At 37.3% G+C, this 18,893-nt stretch overlaps 3 protein-coding genes, 1 non-coding gene and 1 pseudogene across 6 annotated transcripts; 2 read left to right on the forward strand and 3 right to left on the reverse strand.

The window, feature by feature from the left end:
- The first annotated feature begins 523 nt into the window (after positions 1 to 523).
- PTAC15 (plastid transcriptionally active 15) lies at positions 524 to 2,460 on the forward strand. The gene is made up of 2 exons (NM_124798.4): positions 524 to 845; positions 983 to 2,460. Exons 1-2 carry the CDS (start codon positions 611 to 613, stop codon positions 2,248 to 2,250), a joined length of 1,503 nt encoding a protein of 500 aa, NP_200229.1. The 5' UTR covers positions 524 to 610; the 3' UTR covers positions 2,251 to 2,460.
- Positions 2,461 to 2,689: 229 nt separating this feature from the next.
- AT5G08155 lies at positions 2,690 to 2,875 on the forward strand. Its single transcript, NR_144260.1, has one exon. It is a non-coding gene; the product is annotated as an uncharacterized misc_RNA (transcript).
- A 55-nt stretch (positions 2,876 to 2,930) lies between these two features.
- PORA (protochlorophyllide oxidoreductase A) lies at positions 2,931 to 4,881 on the reverse strand. 2 transcript variants are annotated; one of them, NM_124799.4, is made up of 5 exons: positions 4,787 to 4,881; positions 4,586 to 4,696; positions 3,966 to 4,503; positions 3,510 to 3,868; positions 2,931 to 3,405 (listed from the first exon to the last, which is right to left on the reverse strand). In NM_124799.4, exons 1-5 carry the CDS (start codon positions 4,838 to 4,840, stop codon positions 3,250 to 3,252), a joined length of 1,218 nt encoding a protein of 405 aa, NP_200230.1. In that variant the 5' UTR covers positions 4,841 to 4,881; the 3' UTR covers positions 2,931 to 3,249. The 2 variants fall into 2 exon arrangements, with proteins under 2 accessions (NP_200230.1, NP_001032072.1); NM_001036995.1 differs by having other exon boundaries at positions 2,979 to 3,405; positions 3,966 to 4,696; positions 4,787 to 4,879.
- A 339-nt stretch (positions 4,882 to 5,220) lies between these two features.
- On the reverse strand, positions 5,221 to 9,393 carry AT5G54200 (Transducin/WD40 repeat-like superfamily protein). Its single transcript, NM_124800.3, has 7 exons — positions 7,704 to 9,393; positions 7,376 to 7,466; positions 6,953 to 7,110; positions 6,810 to 6,861; positions 6,640 to 6,722; positions 6,436 to 6,529; positions 5,221 to 6,191 (listed from the first exon to the last, which is right to left on the reverse strand). The coding sequence occupies exons 1-7, from the start codon at positions 9,141 to 9,143 to the stop codon at positions 5,632 to 5,634; spliced, it is 2,478 nt and encodes an 825-aa protein (NP_200231.1). The 5' UTR covers positions 9,144 to 9,393; the 3' UTR covers positions 5,221 to 5,631.
- A 4,892-nt stretch (positions 9,394 to 14,285) lies between these two features.
- On the reverse strand, positions 14,286 to 18,707 carry AT5G54203 (annotated as a pseudogene; the record flags this gene model as incomplete). The annotated part of the gene is made up of 1 exon: positions 14,286 to 18,707.
- Positions 18,708 to 18,893: the final 186 nt, after the last annotated feature.

Raw genomic sequence — 18,893 nt, forward strand, 5'->3', positions numbered from 1 at the left:
TTTGGAATCCTTTGACCTTGCCAAGGCCATAGACACATTACCACTTGTGCAAGGAGCAAATGACGATTTATAATAAATTACAAACAAACTTATCTTAATAAATTTATCACTACCTTGAAGGGGCATTGAGACCATAGCATGTTACATGAGGAAAAGAAAACCTTTGTACTGATTAAAAGAACACTTAAAGAGTTAATCCATTGTCACGGCTATTGTCACCACCATTACCATTGCCACGCATGATCGTCTCCATGACTCCATTGTTGCCATTACCACATCGTTTCCACAATCATGGCAAATGCAATATAGTGGCAAAGGTGAAAGAGATAGACAGATAGTAATGTTCCGATACTAGGGGTGGCTTAAATAATTTTTCTATCGTAATGTTAAGATGATAGGTACTATTGCATTTTTGGTAGATGAAGGGTAAATTATATAAGATTAAAAGTTTGAGGATTCTTTTGCAATTTTCCCATATTAGAAACGAAACATGTTCTCTTCTCAGGCCCAATAACATTTTTTGTTAAATCTTTGATTATTAAAGTTAACCCATCTTGGAATCAAACACGACCGTTAAAATCAGAAACCTTGGTTTTGGATATAGCCAGCCATGGTGATCTTATCTCTCGTCTCTTGTTCCTTCTCCGTTTTCTCACCGCCGATTAGTCTCCGGCTTCATCTCCCGCCGGTAACTTCTCTCTGCTCCCATGGAACCTTCCCTGCTTCTTCTACATTTCGGTCTCAGCTACAACCATTGCTTATCAGCTGCTTAAATCATCGAGAACCTGCTTTAACTTTCCGATGTAGCTGCCTTAGCTCTCCGATTGAATCCGGAAGTCAAATTGGTAGGTGAATCTGACTATCTGACATTTCTCTGCATTCATTTGTTCTCTGAAGCATATTTGCAAACACTTGGTGTGCGTTAATGCAAACACTTGTGTGCGTTAATGCAAACACTAAGTATCTCTCTTTTGCTTTGCAGAATCTCTGTTTTCGTTATTCCGAGATATTGGGTTTATAGAAGAAGAAACTGAGATGATTTTAGCGAAGAACCCAGATATAAAGTCGACATCTTTGGATAAAATCGGTGCTCGTGTTGCTTCTCTTCAGTCTCTGAAAATCAATGGCTTCCCGCTTCAGGGTTTGATAGCTAAGTGCCCTAATTTATTGACTTCAGAAGAATTTGATCTCGTTATTAGTTTCTTAGTTGATGAACTTGAAGGAAGGCTTGATCCTGAATTAGTTGAGCGCTTACTCTCTGTGGTAGACACATCTATCTTGCTTAGTTTTAATCAGAAGGTGAGATTGCTTCTCCTCCATGGGATACCTAAAGAAAAGATCTCTCATGTATTGAACAAAGTGTACCTAAATAAATTGCTGTATCAGAAATCAGTTGAAGATATTGAGAGATTGATTAGTTTCTTGGAACCTTTTGGTGGAATTGGTATAATTGCTAGGCGGCCAGTGATTCTCAATAGTGACTTGGATAGTCAGTTGATTCCTAGGGTTGATTTCATTAGGAATCTAAGCGGGGAAGACGATTTCGCTACTGGAACGGTGCTACGTAGACTTCCTGCCATATTGAGTTATAGTGTTGAGCATATGAACGGCCAAGTAGAGTTTCTCAAGTCTTTTGCTGGCTTGACGAGTGAGCAAGTGTTTAAGATTGTTCATGTGTTCCCTAATGTTATCAGCACTAGTAAAGAGAGGAAACTGCGCCCGAGGATAGAGTTTCTGAAGGAATGCGGCTTTGATTCCCCCGGCATGTTCAAATTCTTGAGTAAAGCACCATTGATTTTAGCTCTATCCGAAAATAATCTCTCGCACAAACTCGGTTTTCTGGTGAAGATTGGATATAAGCATAGAACAAAGGAACTGGCCTTTGCGATGGGAGCTGTGACCAGAACAAGCTCTGACAATATGCAGAGGGTTATTGGACTGTACTTGAGTTATGGTCTTTCATTCGAAGACATTCTAGCAATGAGCACAAAACATCCTCAAGTCCTGCAGTATAATTATACTTCTTTAGAGGAAAAACTGGAGTATTTGATCGAGTACATGGGTCGTGAAGTCGAAGAACTTCTTGCATTCCCTGCATTTCTTGGATACAAGCTTGATAGCAGGATCAAGCATCGGTATGAAGAAAAGTTGAAGAGCAGAGGTGAGAACATGTCTCTTAACAAGCTTTTGACAGTATCAGCTGAAAGATTCTCTAAGGCGGCTGATAATATCGAAATGATTTGTTTATGACCAAGTTTGAGTTCATTGAGAACTTACATCAATAGTTTTTATCACAAATTCTCACTTCGATATCAACAGTAATACTCTAACTGTCTTGATTTTATAGAGTTAAGCTTTTCATTATGTAAAACACTTACAAACTAAGTAGAGAACATGTCGGTCAGAAAAACGAGAATATTGCAAAACTGGAGCACTAAAAAGGATCCGAGTAGGGACTATTCAAAGCAAACTCTACCCTGCCTGGATTTTATTTGGAGCAAATAATATAAGTTTGGGCTTTTCGTAAATATAAGTTAAGTGGGCGTTGGCCCGTATATCGCCAAATCGAGTTATGTCATGTGCTCCGTAAAAGTCCCACATCGCTTGCCTAGAAACTTAACTTCTTGAATATATAAGACTGTGAGAGCGTTGATGGTCACGACCTTACTTGAACAGGATCTGTTCTATAGGCTCGTACCTCTGTTTCCTTGATTTCTCAAGAGACAGGCCTTTTACCCTGGTTGATGAACCATGACCGTGCGGCTAGAGCGTGATTGACGGCCACGATCGTCTTCGGACGCATCCGGTGCTGTAGAGGATCGTTACTCGGCTCGGTTCTACCTTGCCGGGGTGGTCGCACGGCGGTCTGACAGGTCCCTTTCCTTCTTTTTTTTTTTTTCCTTTCTCCGGTTTTTTTTGCTCTGTTTTGAGGTCTATTGAACACTCGCTAAATTAAAAATAAAAACATATATGATTGTAGGTGATATTAGAGTCTCTTTATTTCTAATCTTTTTGTTATAAAGCTGTATGACTCTGCTTCTCCTTGTAGTTTACAATCTCTGTTTCATGTTCTTTGACAAAAAAAACTTGAAAAGTGGAATTATTTGTTTCATTACAGATAGAATCAGCCAAAACACAACTACTAAATCAAAGTTGTTACAGGCTTTATTAATGTCTCCTTTTTTGTTTGTTTCTCATCTTAAGCCAAACCAAAGGTTGAAACACCGAGGAAAAATCTCATATCAAATTTTAGGCCAAGCCTACGAGCTTCTCGCTGACTTCCCAAACTCTACGAGCCTTCTCGACATCGCTAGCTTCTTGAGACAGCTGATTCTCAAATGAAGCCGAGGTCTTGTTCCAGCTCCAATACACTCCCGACTTCGTCAAGCTTGGATCAGCCACCACCTTCAACAAATCAATACATAGGTTGAGTACATAGCAAGAATAATAAACTGAAAGAATGGTTTCTTGCGTCACAAACAACGTTAGGTTTTGGTTAATTTTCTAACCTGAGCAAGTCTTTTCCCAGCCTCTGACTCGGAGACGTAACCTTTTGTGATGTACTTCTGGAAAGGAGGGAAGAGGGTACGGAAAAGAGGAATATGCTCTCTGAACAAACCAGTCGTTGCAATACAACCGGGGTAAAGGGAAGCAAAAGTTATGCCGGTGTCTTCATGGAAACGCCTATGAAACTCCTGCATTGTCAACATGTTGCAGACTTTGCTATCTTTATACGCCTTTGCGCCAACAAAATCTCCTCCATCTATCATCGCCGAGCTGTTTAGCCCGTTCAACCCGCCTGCTAGTCCCCTCAAATCACCAAGATTAGCCTTTGGAGGTACATTACCAGCCAATGTATTAGTGTTTCCTGCTCAATAAGAAACAAAACGAATAAGATTTCAGATTTAGGGTTTAGAGTAAGTAGTAAGTACATAAAGCATTCTTCTTATGAGGAGACTACAGACCGGTTATGGATCCAACAATGATGAGACGTTTTGATGGATAATCGGAGTTCTTCAAGTCATCAATCAACAATCTTGAAAGAAGAAAGTGGCCCAAATGGTTTATCCCAACGCTAAGCTCAAACCCTTCAGCAGTGAAAGTAGGTTGATTAGCCGTTGGCTGATAGACTGCGGCATTGCAGACCAACACATCGAGAGGCATCTCAGCTCGCCTGAAGTTATCAACAAACTGCCTCACGCTGTCCAAAGACGCCAAGTCCAAATGCATCACAGTGTAGCTGTCCTTAGGCATCCCTGCAGATTGAGCGGCTCTCTCAGCCTTGAGGAAGTCTCTGCACGCCATTATCACGTGCCATTTACCTGTCTCGGCTAATGCCTTTGCCGTTGCTAAACCTAGCCCTGAAGAAGCTCCCGTGACAACCACGTTTCCTTTTCTAAGTGTTTTCTTGCGGTCTAAGGAAGATTTTGTGACTGATGGAGTTGAAGTCGCGATTGCTTGAGCTCGAATAATCGCTTTATTATTCCTCAAGCTCTGTTCCCTCTACAAAGTAGAAGCATTTCAATTGATTAGATTATTACATCATTTTCCAAGAAAAATACTCATAAAAGATTGTGTTTGGTACCTTGCATCTCAATGAGGAAGAGACAAAGTCAGCTTTGCTTTGCTCCGAAAGTGAAACACCGAACAGACTAGACTCTTTGAATGATGATGATGCTGAAGCATTTAATTTTCCCTGCAACCAAAACATGCGAATTAATCTCCGAGACAGGTCATAAACAAAAAGGAAACGATTACTAAAACAAAGAAAGAGATAATAAAATACATCTTTGCGGACAGAGAAAGCAGAGGAGACCAAAGAAGCAGCTTGAAGGGCCATTGTTTCGTTTAAGACTTAAAGAGTGTAATGTGAATGTTATGCAAATGTCTGTGCTTGCGTGAGTTTATATAGAAGTTGAGACAAGAGAAAGGTGGTCCCCTCCCATATGTGTTTCCTAGGATATGTGTGGATAAGATTATCTTTAGGGAAAGTTTTTGTCAGTTTCTTTTCTTAAAGCCAATGATAATTCGAGAATTAGATTTTCTGTCAGTAGATATTTTAATGTATAATTTCATGGGACTCCATCTCTTTGTGTATGGGAGGATTAACAGAGAGCTAGAGCCCTAGAGGTATGAAACAAAATTATACTCTGACTTGTTATGGACACTCTGATCTAAAGATAAAACTGTTCATTGAAATGATGAATTGACAAAAATACCCAATTATTTTACATGTAAAGATAAACCTAAAGACAATTACAAAATGTGTATACAAAAGTTTACCATATATTCTCTCCTTGAAGAGTTATAATATCAGAGACAAATTCTACAAACTTCAAGTTGAATAGCACAGACTTTCATCGAAGCAAACTATATTGGTATATGAAGTTTCTTTTTCTGCCTATTTGAATCTTTCTTAAAAATAACATTATATATATTTGCTAGAGATTTGAATTTTAGAGATAACAAATCAGATAAATAAAAGAAGCGTGGTAAAAAAAAAAAACGAGAGAAGTCAGTGGATGAACCAAACCTTCTCTCAATCTATACACTTTTGACAGGAGATGGTTTTACTAAGGGAAAATTTCACTTTGCCTTAGGATTTTGATATTGTAAAACCTTCTCCTTGCATCATAGACGAACTGGAAATCCAAAATTCTGAAATATTCTGATTTCGCCTCGTAGACTGCCAGTCACAATCACCATAGACCACGCCGAGGCACTCGGTTTTGTGTTAACCTGTATGTTAGACATGTCCACGCTCACACGAGGGCTTGTTCTGGCTCGGTTTTTTGCAGCCAGCAAGAGTTTTTCTTCAGGCCATGTTGCTGAGACTCTATCGAAGAAGTATCGGTTTGTGGCGCTTGAAATGATACCGTTGGTGACGGTTTTGTTGTTGGTTGGATCGTTGACAGGTGTCGGAGGGTTATTATTGGCTGTGAAGGATGACTGTTCGGGGCTGTTGTTAGTGTGGTTGTTACTGATTTTGCCAGGCCAAGGTGCAGCCACAGAGACGTCACGACAATAAAAGTTTTCGTATGAGTTTGTGACTGTGACACGTTTGCTTCTTCCTGCTCGAGAGTCTGAGTCGTAGTTCCATACATACACATTAGAGTCTTCGCTTGCTGATACTAGGAATTTCCCGTTTGATGTAAGTGAAGCCGAGATTTGGCTATTCGTGTTGCGAAATCCTGCGAACCCGAAAATTTTCTAAAACTCAGAAAAACACACATTACTTGGCAAGAACGTTGAGCTTATTTTACTCCAACACCAGATCAAGAAAAAGCGAAAGAACATCATGTTCATGAAATGTGGGACTCATGTGTATCTTAGATGACGATAGAGCGAGAAATTCACCTCCATGAACAATAAAGTTATTCCTAACTCCCGAGTTCTAAGAATGGAGAAGAGAGTTTTAAGCTTAGTATTGTTTACCTTTAAACTTGTGAACAAGGTCAACACCATCAACAACACGCGTACGTGAATCTGCAGATGTGACGAGAACTTCCGATGAACTTCCTGCCACAAACTGTGAAAGTTTCACGAGAATAGTCAGATAAACCAGTACAGCATCCAAAACAAAATTGTAGTATAAATGAAAAGATGAGAACAGAACGGTGTAAGTTGTTTTAGCTTTACCTGAAAACCAGTGATTTTCTTGTGATGGGTTTTCTTTTTCCTGTTCTTCAGATTGATTTCGCGTCTCTGCTGCAGTTTGTTATCTGAATAAACAAAAAAGATAATAAGTTCAAAAGACGAGATGGAGAAACAACTCAAGTTTCAGATGAGTAAGTTCTCAGCTTATGTACCATGTGTGTTGTATAAGCAGCATGTTCCTTTGTATGAACCAACCAATGCACCCTTTACAAACCAAGAGAGCTTTATTAAGGTACTGCGTGATTTAGTTTTACCCAAAGTCACTTCAATGTAAGAAAAACTTTTAATGGCATACCTGTCCATCCGGTGTGTAGCAAGCAGCTGTGACCATCTCATGAAGATCATTCCAATCAACAACTTGATGATCAGGAATACTCCATATCCGAACTTTTGCATCCAATGATCCGCTGATGAAGTAATTGTCATCCACGGGATTAAACTGGATGCAAGTCACTGTATCGAGGAAACAGAAAACTAGATGAGAGAAAATTTTATGTTACATAACCAACATAGAAATTCTTGTGTTTCAGGGATTTATTTACAAGTGGAAGAAGCTTGATTCATACCACATTATATTGACATATGAATCTTTCCAGAACAGAGTTGACACCTAAAATGACTTAATATTCTTCTAACAATATATGCTTAGTTTCATAAAGACTAAGAAGAAAAGTAAATCATGATCACTGGTGGGGAATAGGATGGTATATCCACTCACCGTAGTCACTATGTGAGAAGACTTTCAAACATGTCTTGCTAGATAAGTCCCATAGACGAACAGTCTTATCCATGGAAGAGGAAAGCAGGTGCTGGAAACAAAAAAATGAAGTGCAAAGTCTTGAGAATTCAAGATTTTATCTGATTAAGAAAGACGAAGCAGATTCTCACATAACAAACTTAGAAAACCTAAACTTAGCACTAGTAAGATGAGCAAGGTTCGCATGAAAATTTTTGCTCCACAAAATAAAGTTACCAGTTTGAAAACAAACTTCATGCTTTAAATAAGAATTTGTAGCGAAATGAGATGATCGGGAACTCGTACCCACCTGAGATTTTGACCACGAAAGATCAAGTACGTCATCCAAATGCCCTACAAATGAACACACGGGTTTCTCTGAAAGACCAAAGACTGCCTCTGGAACAAGAACATTGTCCAAGCTCACTGATTTTCGGCTAAAAGATGTTCTTCCTCTTCTCTTTGGAGACATTGAAACGGGTTCGGGTGATCCATTTGCTAAAAGAAACAAATTTATACTTCCATCTTCTTGTTTATCCATCGACAAGAGTTCCCCTTTTCTTTCTGACTCAACAACCTTCCAAATCTGAATAACACAATCCTCACCAGCACTAGCAAGATACCTCCCATCCAAACTAAACTTAATACTCCATATCGATCCTTTATGAGCTTGAATCTCTTGACTCTTGAAAAGTGCAGTAAGCTCTTTACACGACTTCCCATACTGCCTAACCTTAACTCTCTCAGGGTCATGAAAAGACATATCTCGACTATCATCAGTTGCAGAGCTAAACCTCTGACCACCTCTCTCAGACGGTGAATCCCTATCATCGGTGCTCCGTCGCTCTTTATACCCAGTCACACTACTAGCAACATTCTTAATACTCTTTAACCAACTCCCTCTCCTTCTATGTTTAGTCACCCTGCTTCCACTAACATTAGTATCCAAATCCACAGAGTCTTTACAAACATCTTCAACATTTTGCCTCCTCATCAACTCAAGCACAATCGGTGACGTACCAACACAAATCTCAAACTCCTCCAGAGTCAATTGCCGATCAGTACCTACTTCCTTCAACCTCTCCAACATCCCATCTTCTCGAACTTCATTCACCACAAACTCTCTCCCAGTATCTAAATTCCTAATAGTACACATTTGCTCCTCTAAAACAACATCTCTACCATTCTCTTTCTCTACAATGTCCCTAAGAGATCTTTCCATTGGCTCTTTGCTTATAAAATCAACACCATCGTTTCGCATACGAGATCCAGTATACTCTCGATCGACATTGTCAGTACCTGATACATCTGATCTCAACACACATTTACCATGATGATTCGAAGTCAAAACATCAGAAGGAACCGATCTAGAGAAATGAGAACTGTTTCTCCGACTTCTAGAACGTAACTGACTCGCCGGAGGTAGATCCGGCTCATTACTAAGTCCCAAACCACGCAATAACCTGATTCGTCTCTCCGACACAGATTCAGGCTCAGATTTCCACAGCTCGAACCCAGAGGTAAACATAGGAACAGGAAACGGAGTCGGATCGTGGATCGAATCGGAAACATTCGGGTCAGAGTCGTAATCAGAGTTTGAAGTTGAACAAGAGCAAGACGATAGTACACGATCTAGAGACTCATAGAAACAATCGTCATTGTTATCTTCTTCTTCTACTTTGTCTTCTTTCTTAGCTTCAAATCTAACGACGTTGCTTCGTCTTCGATTCATCATCATCATCTTCATCATGACTGAAGCAAAAGTATTATCATCTGAAAATGACTTTGTCTCTCTCTGCTACAGTCTTTGGTTGGAGAAATTTTTGACTGTGAGAGGTTCGAGAAGAGGAATTAGGGATTACGAGAATCAAAAACGAAGTTCGCCAATGGAGGTTGAGTAAGAGAGGAGTCAGATCGGAGATTAATGGAGAGAGGAAAGAGAAAAATAGAAATAAACTGTTTTAGTGTTTAATGTCCAGACTCCAGAGAGAGGAAGGAGGAGGGAGAGAGAGCTCGCAACGATTTTAATTCAATTCAATATGTTTTTTTTTGTTCATTTTTTTTTAAATCAATAATCTATTATTTCTGTTAATTATTAATCTAAATCGTCATTTAGTTAAATAAATTTGATTATCAATTAAAGCGAAAATTTAGAATCGAAATGTAGTTACAAAATTTTATGTAAGTAATAGTATAATTTGAGTAAAGTAAATGAAATTGATATATATGTAGTTAGGGCTTTTAATGAATGCAACAAAGTTATCAACATAATTTATTACTAAGTTTATTCTCATAAAATGGATATGTTAGTGTGCAACAAATTATTTTAATTTTTTATACCGATACAAAAATCAAAATTTAAGAATAGTAAAATGAATATATGTTCTACGGATTAAATTATGAATTAAATTAAAGAAATTGGTTCTACAACTTTTCAAAAGAAAAAAAACTAATAATGTATTTTTATTATTTTTTCAAGGACAATGCTATAGTTTAATGGAAGAACTAGGATGATACTTTGGTGTATAATATATGCTTTATTAGTCTAAATTATTGCAGAAATCGTGCCTAGTAAACTATAATGGAAAGCATAAGCACATGCTGCTAGACAGTATTAATTTCTTTTTTATATAAGAAATAGAAAGAAAAAAAAAGCTATTGTTCATACGTAGAGAGGCATAGAGCTTTCAATTGGGTGTACGCTGAAGAAGAAAACGATATATCAAAATCTTACCAATAAATTTCGACATAAATTATTGAAATTAATACGACTGATGCCAAAATGAAATAATGAAATGATTCAAATAATTTTAAAAAGTTGAATTAGGAACGGTTCATTTGTGTATGGATTAGATTAAACATGTTTTGTTGTATCATTTTGAACCTTTCGTCTAAAAAGCCATTGATCTTGTTTCACTATAATTAACATTTTTTATTTTGTTATCAAATAGTAAAGGGTGAGCAAACAAAGGCTAAGAACAAAACTGTTCCAAATACACAAATTTAGAAAACCAACAATCTAGTATTTGAAAGTTTACAGAGAAACATGACCGAAAGAAACGAAAATTTCGGTTCAGATAAATGAAGATGGGATGGTTTCTTTTTAGTTAAAGCAGCTTCATATTGTAATTTTGATATTTTTTAGCACATAGCTTTATAGCTACTCATTTTTTTCTTCAAATATGTTGTTCTTTTGGATATGAGAAACAACATATTTTCCTCAAGCTTTTTTCCTACATAACTACTTGAAAATATATTGGAAAAATCATGGTAACTAAGAAATATACTAACAAATTTTTCTTGGCTAATACTGATTACAAGAAATCTATTTAAACGGTTGCAAATACAACAATTTTTTCTTTGATAAAATACAAGAATTGTATTTAATTGCACCACGCATTATTAATGCACGTTCGAAGCATATAGGGACAAAGCTTTTTTTTTAATTTTTGTCATCGAAGGAATAAAAAGAACGAAAATAATCATGAAAAATGTATATATATTTTAAAGGGTATATACCAAAACTCGTCAAAAATGAAGTAATTATGTGACCGATGAAATAGACGTACCGTGACTAAAGACTCTCTCATCTTAATATTACACGTACGGGAGATGATAAAAATAGTGTGTTATTATTCGTTTCTTTCTCTATACTACCACTAAAATAGGAATACAGAAATATGAGAAATTAAATTGTAGTATTTATTTGTTTTCGAGTCCTTAGACTTCGAGGCAAGAGATAGCTATAACTCATCTCTCAAGCAGCGAACGACCATATTAAATGTGATTCTCTACCTCTTCAATTCAAACATTAAATTCAAACATTAAATTCAAAATCTATTAAGGTTGTATATTTGTTAGCACTCACTAGTATACGTAGTAGATAATTTATGATCTTGTTAAACTCTTAAAAAACTATATTAAAAAGTAATCGAGAGGTTTATATTAACATTATTATAACTGTATCATAATCATATACCCATGTACATAGATTGTTTTATTATATAGTAGCAAATGACCAATATTTGGTTTCGCAGTGAAAAAGTTCTACAATTTTATTCATATTTTAAAAACTAAGATTTTTTTTTGTCAACATTAATTTGGAATGAATTACACCAAAAGAAGTTTTCTAGTCTCACGAAAGAACATGAGAAATAATCACAATTGGTAGAGATCGATGGTTCTAAGGAAGATGTTTGCTCGATTAAGAATACGAGTACTATACTGAAGAGTATAAATAATTGGTAAGAATGACCAAAATCTACTAAGTTCCCAAACATAAGATGTCGAACGGTAGTTAGAATAACTTATTGGATGAGAATGCAAGTTAAAATGAGTTCCGATGCCAACAATTGTAGTTGAATCATATTTTAAAGTTGGAAGCCTTAATTGTGTCTAATGCTATGTCAAATCCAAAAACAGAGCATATCTTCAAAACTACGAGTTTGAATGCTAGGTGGAATTATATTAGCTAACTTCATGTTACTATCCACCATTTGTTGATCACAACCATAATTATCCTAAATTCAAATACCCAAAGAACAAAGTTTCAATATACAAAATTTGCATTAGAGAGTTGAATATATGTGTATATATATAATTAGACGACCAAATCTTAATAAGAATCCAATTATATATAGCAATTATGATTCTTATAAAAACTTTAATAGAGAAAAGGAGAAAATTAGAACCAGAAGACATAAGTAATTAACGACAGGCTAATAATAGAAAGAACTACATGTAGAGCAGGTTTCAATATAATAATCACAGACATACCACATGGGTTGATTCTTATAACACAGCTGTTTAGTTAATTAAGCCTATGAAGACGATTACTGTCCTAAGCCACTGGATATATCAAAATTATATATATGTATGTGAGGTGCTTATGATGATTGTTTAATTTTATTTCAATTAAATTCTAATTTTGCCTTAACAGCTCCCAACACTACTGTCATGGGCCATTTTCAAATTAAAATTTGTTTATCATATCTTCATTCTCTTTTATTTACTTAGTTTCTTATACTAATTAGTGAAAACGCTACTAGTTACTAGTTAGTCAAACTAAACAATTTTAACTGCCAGATTTGCATTATCAATGATAAAAATACTTTTTGGTTCGTGTTGTTATTGATGAACCAGTGATTTCGTAACAATGTTGATTTATTCGTGGTTCAAGTTTCATTATCGATGTTGTTAATTATTTTCCTTATCAATTACGAAACGAACAAAACTATTAACAAAAACTTTTCGAAAATACATATTCAAATGTAGCAAGTTGATGAATTCGTTCTCCTTTTATGGTGATTTTAAACAATTTTAAATCTAGCTAACTAGTAGGCATCTATCTATATCAGTACTTTCAAAGGCTTAAAATTTTATCAGGTGCATGTGTAGGCATGCATGTATGTGTTAATCAGTTGGTATATGTAGATCTAGCGATAATTTGAATCATGATATGTCATAATTTACGATTCATGTCACAATAAAACTACCAAAGAATGCTCTTACATTTCTATACTAATGGCCAATTCGTTAAATATGGAGTAATCAAAAATGTTTTCTTATAAATTAATTAGGGATTTGTGTTAGTGACAGTGTTGTCTTGCATCACTATTCAAAATGAAACCTGCGAAAACATGTTATTGTGTTTTTGAATGAGAAGTGTTTTTGACACATATGGACATTATATTAGTCAAAACGCCTTATCAAAAGTCATATTCATACACAAAGTAGTGCATGGATAGGTCTAATTGCTTTATTGACTAAAATGTATATAAATGTGTGTTCCATATCATAAAACATTTTCAAATAAACCAACACACCTATATGAATTCATTAGGTAACGTGTATAAAACAAGAAATATTAATTAATATATTGATTTGCTCTTGAATAAGTAGGCAAAAGGATTTGTATGCTAAGTAGATACTACGCTAAATAAAGCCGAACAAAGAGACATTGGGCCCTATTTCTTTATAAATGAAATAAAAACAAAGAAAAACATCACAAAACTGTACATATTAAACCTTTTTTATATATTGATACTAGTAAATAAATCTTTTAACTAAAAAATTTGTATTTCAGTATTTGGTATCGTATATACTTTAGATAGTGGATTCGAAATTCTGATCTCCATGAGTGAATTTAATGAAACCAAATAACACAATATTATATATATAAGGTTACTCATTGATATAATTTACAGAGATTTTATATAGATGGAAGACATTATTGTTAAATGGACCCAATGAAACAGTATTAATCTGTTAATGGAAATGAAAACCATCCGACTTCTTTTAACTTCCACTTCATTATGTTCCCCTCTGAAAACATCTGAAAATAACTGCCAAATGTCATATGCTCTATAAATGATTCACATGGTTAATTTCAGAATTTATTATTGTTTGTTTTACCTACAATGTCATTTGTTTTCCAATTAAAAACAGTTGAAAAAAAAATAGCAACACTTACACTTATGGGCTTGATACTCAATGGGCTTTATGCACAAAACCATATTGGGCCTATCAACTTGTTATTGCTTTGTTTCTTCTTTTTTTTTTTTCTTGTGTGTATTTTCTTTCATATTTCAGGGGAACTCAAAAAAGTGAGACTTTGAGATAAATTACAGAGACAACAAGATCAAAAGTTTTACTCTGCCATTGTTACTCAAGAGAATGGAGAAAACATTCTGAGAAACTTAAGACAAGATGTAGTTTGGTTTATGTTGTCTTATCTTATTAAAGAGGCGTTAAAACCTTACTTATACAAAGCAAAAGATATAACCTAAAGTGTTACACAAAGGAAATGACTAAACAGGATATATATTGTTGACTAAGCTAACTAAAATATTGACCAGCAATAGCTTCAACATCCTCCCTCAAGTTGGAGCATGCACATCGAGAATGCCCAACTTGCGCAGAAAGTAACGAACTTCCTTTTCACCCAAAGCCTTAGTTAGAATATCTGCAAGCTGCTTGTGAGAGGGAACAAACGAAGTCGCAATTATACCATCAAGAATAGCATCGCGGATAAAATGACAATCCACCTCAACATGTTTGGTGCGCTCATGCTGAACTGGATTGACACTGAGAGCAATTGCAGATTTACTGTCAGAGAAGATGCGCATAGCCTGAACGTGAGAGACACCAAGATCATAAAGCACCCGCTTGAGCCACATGAGTTCTTGAGTAAGGAATGCCATAGCTCTATATTCAGCCTCCGCGGAAGAGCGACTGACAGTGGGCTGCTTTTTCGTTTTCCAAGATATGGGAGTATCACCAAGCTGTACAAAGTATCCTGTGAGAGAGCGACGAGTGAGAGGGCAAGCAGCATAGTCACTATCACACCAACCATTAATCTGCAGAGTAGAGGTGCTAGAGAGTAAAATCCCTTGTCCTGGGTTAGATTTCAAATAGCGAACAACACGAATGGCGGCGTTCCAATGGTCCTGACGCGGATTCTGCATAAACTGTGCAAGAGTGTGAACAGAATATGATAGCTCAGGACGTGTTACAGCCAAGTAAATGAGTCTCCCAACTAGACGACGATACCGTGAAGAGTCTGAAAGCAGAGGAGATGTAGACAACGAGAGCTTATGATTCTGTTCAAGCGGAAACGCAGACGGCCTAGCCCCCAAAAGTCCCATTTCAGAAATAATATCAAGAACATACTTCCTTTGGGATAGGTAGAATCCTTGAGCATTGCGGCTCACTTCAATGCCAAGAAAATATTTGAGCAAGCCAAGGTCTTTCATGTGAAAACATGATTCTAGATAGGATTTAAATTGAGCAACAGCATCAGGGCAGCTACCCGAAATGATCAGGTCATCGACATATACGAGGACATGAACAAAGACACCATCATTGTTGTAACTGAACAGAGAGTAATCCGACAAAGATTGTGTGAACCCATATTGTTTTAAAGCAGAAGAGAGCTTGGAAAACCAACACCTTGGAGCTTGTTTCAAACCATACAGAGATTTATGAAGACGACATACCTTGCTAGGATCATCACATTGAAATCCCTGAGGCAATTTCATATACACTTCCTCCTTTAAGTCACCGTGAAGGAAAGCGTTATGCACATCCATTTGATGTACATGCCAATCACGGGCCGCAGCCACTCCCAAAAACAAACGCACCGTGCTCATTTTTGCAACCGGAGCAAAAGTTTCATCATAATCCACGCCTTCTTTTTGACAATTACCCAAGACTACCAAACGAGCTTTATATCGCTCTATCGCCCCATCCGATCGATACTTGATTTTGTATACCCATTTGTTGCCAAGAGCCCGCTTTCCTGGAGGCAAATTTACAATCGAGAAGGTTTGATTAACTCGCAGAGATTCAATCTCAGCAGACATAGCCTCTCTCCAAGCTTTGTCAACCATAGCCTCGTTGTAAGTTGTTGGTTCCATTCCAGCAGTAACAGCTGCGAGAAAAGCCTTGTGCGACGAAGTGAATCGATGGCAATCCACGTATTTCTCAATTGGATACAGAGAGGAGCAAGAAGCCTCAGGGGAAATCGATTCAACACAGTATTGGTGACAAAATTCTTCAACTTCATCGGTTTTTGTGTTTGGCGAGAACTACGTCTAAGTTGTATTGGCGCCGGTGTTGTAGATGACAGTGGAAGATCTGCTGTCTGTACGGTGCTTGATACTAAAAAAGGATCGAGAGAGAAGAGAGAGACAAACTCACTTGGACTTGAAGATTCTTGATTGATTTCAGGTATTATTGGGCCAGTTGCAACATTCGGCCCAACTGTAGCTTCACCAATATTTCGTCTAATAATAGTTCTTGGCCCAATAGCTTCTTCAATAAAAGGTGGCCAAACACAATCCACCAATACACGTTCATCTTCCTCATTGCACGACATCTTGGAGTATGGAAACTCTGTTTCCTGGAAAATCACATCTCTAGACACGAAGAATTTTTGTTCTTCTAAATCAAACAGCCTCCACCCTTTTTGTCCATGTGGATACCCAACAAATACACATCGTCTTGATCGTGCCACAAACTTATCTCCTTTGTGATTTTGGTTATGTGCATAACACAAGGAACCAAATACACGAAGATGAGAGTAATTCGGAGCCGTTTTATATAACATCTCATATGGAGATTTACCTTGAAGAAGCATCGAGGGAGTGCGGTTGATAAGGTAAGCCGCAGATAAGATACACTCTCCCCAGAACTGAATTGGCAAATACGATTGAAATCGCAAGGCTCTCGCGATATTCAAAATATGTCGATGCTTCCTCTCAACCCTTCCATTTTGATGCGGAGTCCCAACACATGAAGTTTCATGAGTAATGCCTTTGTGTAGAAAGTACTCACGCATACATAGAAACTCAGTCCCATTATCACTTCTTACTGTTTTGATCTCAGTGTCAAATTGTCGTTCAACTAAAGCAATGAAATCTTTCAAATGTTTCTGAGTTTCACTTTTATCAGTCATCAAATAAACCCACACACCACGAGAATAATCGTCAACGATTGTCAAGAAATATCGAGCACCGGAGTAAGAAGGTGTTCGATAAGGCCCCCACACATCACAATGAATTAGCTGAAAACTATCCATACTTCTATTATCACTTAGAGGAAAAGTATCACGGGTTTGCTTAGCTCGCATACATGTATCACATACATTCTCCAAAATCTCTTTACCACTAGACAAAAGTTCTCTAGGCAACAAATTAACTATCTTGTCTGATGCGTGTCCCAAACGCCTATGCCATAGATCAAAAGGGGCCTTCACACTCGTGTGCACAGCAGCAGCATTCTCCATTCCCCGAAAACAAAAACTTCCATTCTCTCTTTTACCAATTCCAGTCACCATCCTCGTAGTGCGGTCCTGTATCACAAGGAAGTGATCAGCAAGTTGAACCACACAATGATTCTCATCCATCATTTGCCCAACAGAGATTAAATCTGATTCCAACTCCTTGACATAGAAAACTGATTTTAATATCAGATGCGAGCCTAATCTAACTGTTCCCTCACTGACAGCAACTCTCTTATTTCCATCAGCTAAGATAATTAAAACAGGAGACATGGATCGCATATCACTCAACAATTCCAGGTTTCCAGTCATATGGTGTGAAGCACCTGTGTCGAGTATCCAAGAAGTGAAAAGAGAACATGTACCTGATTGAGTTTCATGAGCATTGGACTTGTTATCGCTTCTTCCAGAATTGAGAAGCTTAACAACTCCACGCCATTGCTCATCAGTAAGCCCACTGACTGCATCACGATCGCTATCAGTGATAACCCGGTTCACATGTTCAGAAGATGGAAACGGTCCAGTCATGACGACATTCACATACGTTGGACGAGGTTGTCCTCCATTAAAACCAGGCCCAAATCTTCCTCTGCCACGACTTGTTGAGCCATTTGAATTTGATTTTCCTCTTGGGCGATCTCCCCACCACTCTGGATATCCAATCAACACAAAGCAATTTTCCGGCGAATGACCTCCACGGTTACAATGAGTACAAAGTTTCTTGTTTTGAAGCTTCTCTGAATTTGCAAACTTCTTTGAGATTACCTCAGAACGTGGCCGCATTTGAACAGCAAAAGCAGTGACATCGGTTCTCTCTTCATTAGACGATCTGTTGTTCAACATATCTTCTTCTTGTCGCACAATGTTGTAAACCTCTTCCAGCCCGGGGAGAGGAACACGAGACGTCAAACTTGACCGTATGGTGTGAAATTTAGTTTCATTCAGTCCATAAAGAAATTGATGAACCATGTCATCTTCTCGATCTTTTTCTTGGTCTGTTCCAAGATTGGAGATACACCTACCACATTTACATATCCGAAGAGGGCGATAGCTGTTGATATTATCCCAAATCTTGTTGAGTTTTCCATAATATCCTTCCATTGTCATACCCTCTTGCTTGCAAGTCGCGAGATCCGCCTTCATCTTCTGATTCTTTGGCCCATTAGAAACAAAAAAACGCTTCCGAATCTGTTCCCACAAGTCTCTCGCCACATCACGGTGGGAGATATTTGTCAGCAGCTCTGAGTCAATAGTCATCTTCATCCAAGAGACCAACAAAGCATTAATCGTTAACCAATCTTCTAGATCTGGAGAACCATCTAGTGGTTGAGGAATGGTTCCATCAAGGAAACCAAACTTTTTCCTAGACCGCAACGCCGTCTTGAAACCACATGCCCACTCTTCATAGTTATTTGTCTTCAGTATCGGATGGGAGATCACAGCTCCCGAATTGTCAGCTGCCGTCAAGTCGTACGGCGAAATTGTGCGTCGGACCTCAATTACAGATGGAGGTGGTGGTGGAGCATCAGCCATAGCTTCAGAGAAAACTCACTTGAAATACTCAATTCGAAAAACCCAGATTGCGCTCTGATACCATGAGAAACTTAAGACAAGATGTAGTTTGGTTTATGTTGTCTTATCTTATTAAAGAGGCGTTAAAACCTTACTTATACAAAGCAAAAGATATAACCTAAAGTGTTGCACAAAGGAAATAACTAA

Source organism: Arabidopsis thaliana, chromosome 5 (genome assembly GCF_000001735.4).
Source record: "Arabidopsis thaliana chromosome 5, partial sequence".
Taxonomy (NCBI): Eukaryota; Viridiplantae; Streptophyta; class Magnoliopsida; order Brassicales; family Brassicaceae; genus Arabidopsis; species Arabidopsis thaliana.

Bases quoted from the DNA above. Each gene is read 5' to 3' on its own strand.
- PTAC15 (NM_124798.4), top strand. From the start codon at position 611: ATGGTGATCTTATCTCTCGTCTCTTGTTCCTTCTCCGTTTTCTCACCG. The intron at 846-982 runs GTAGGTGAATCT...TTTGCTTTGCAG, and splicing joins TGAATCCGGAAGTCAAATTG to AATCTCTGTTTTCGTTATTC.
- PORA (NM_124799.4), bottom strand. From the start codon at position 4,840: ATGGCCCTTCAAGCTGCTTCTTTGGTCTCCTCTGCTTTCTCTGTCCGC. The intron at 3,869-3,965 runs GTCTGTAGTCTC...CTTATTGAGCAG, and splicing joins CATTGTTGGATCCATAACCG to GAAACACTAATACATTGGCT. The intron at 3,406-3,509 runs GTTAGAAAATTA...GATTTGTTGAAG, and splicing joins CTGGGAAAAGACTTGCTCAG to GTGGTGGCTGATCCAAGCTT.
- AT5G54200 (NM_124800.3), bottom strand. From the start codon at position 9,143: ATGATGAAGATGATGATGATGAATCGAAGACGAAGCAACGTCGTTAGA. The intron at 7,467-7,703 runs GTGGGTACGAGT...TTTTGTTTCCAG, and splicing joins TTTCGTGGTCAAAATCTCAG to CACCTGCTTTCCTCTTCCAT. The intron at 6,530-6,639 runs GTAAAGCTAAAA...AAACTTTCACAG, and splicing joins AGAAAATCACTGGTTTTCAG to TTTGTGGCAGGAAGTTCATC.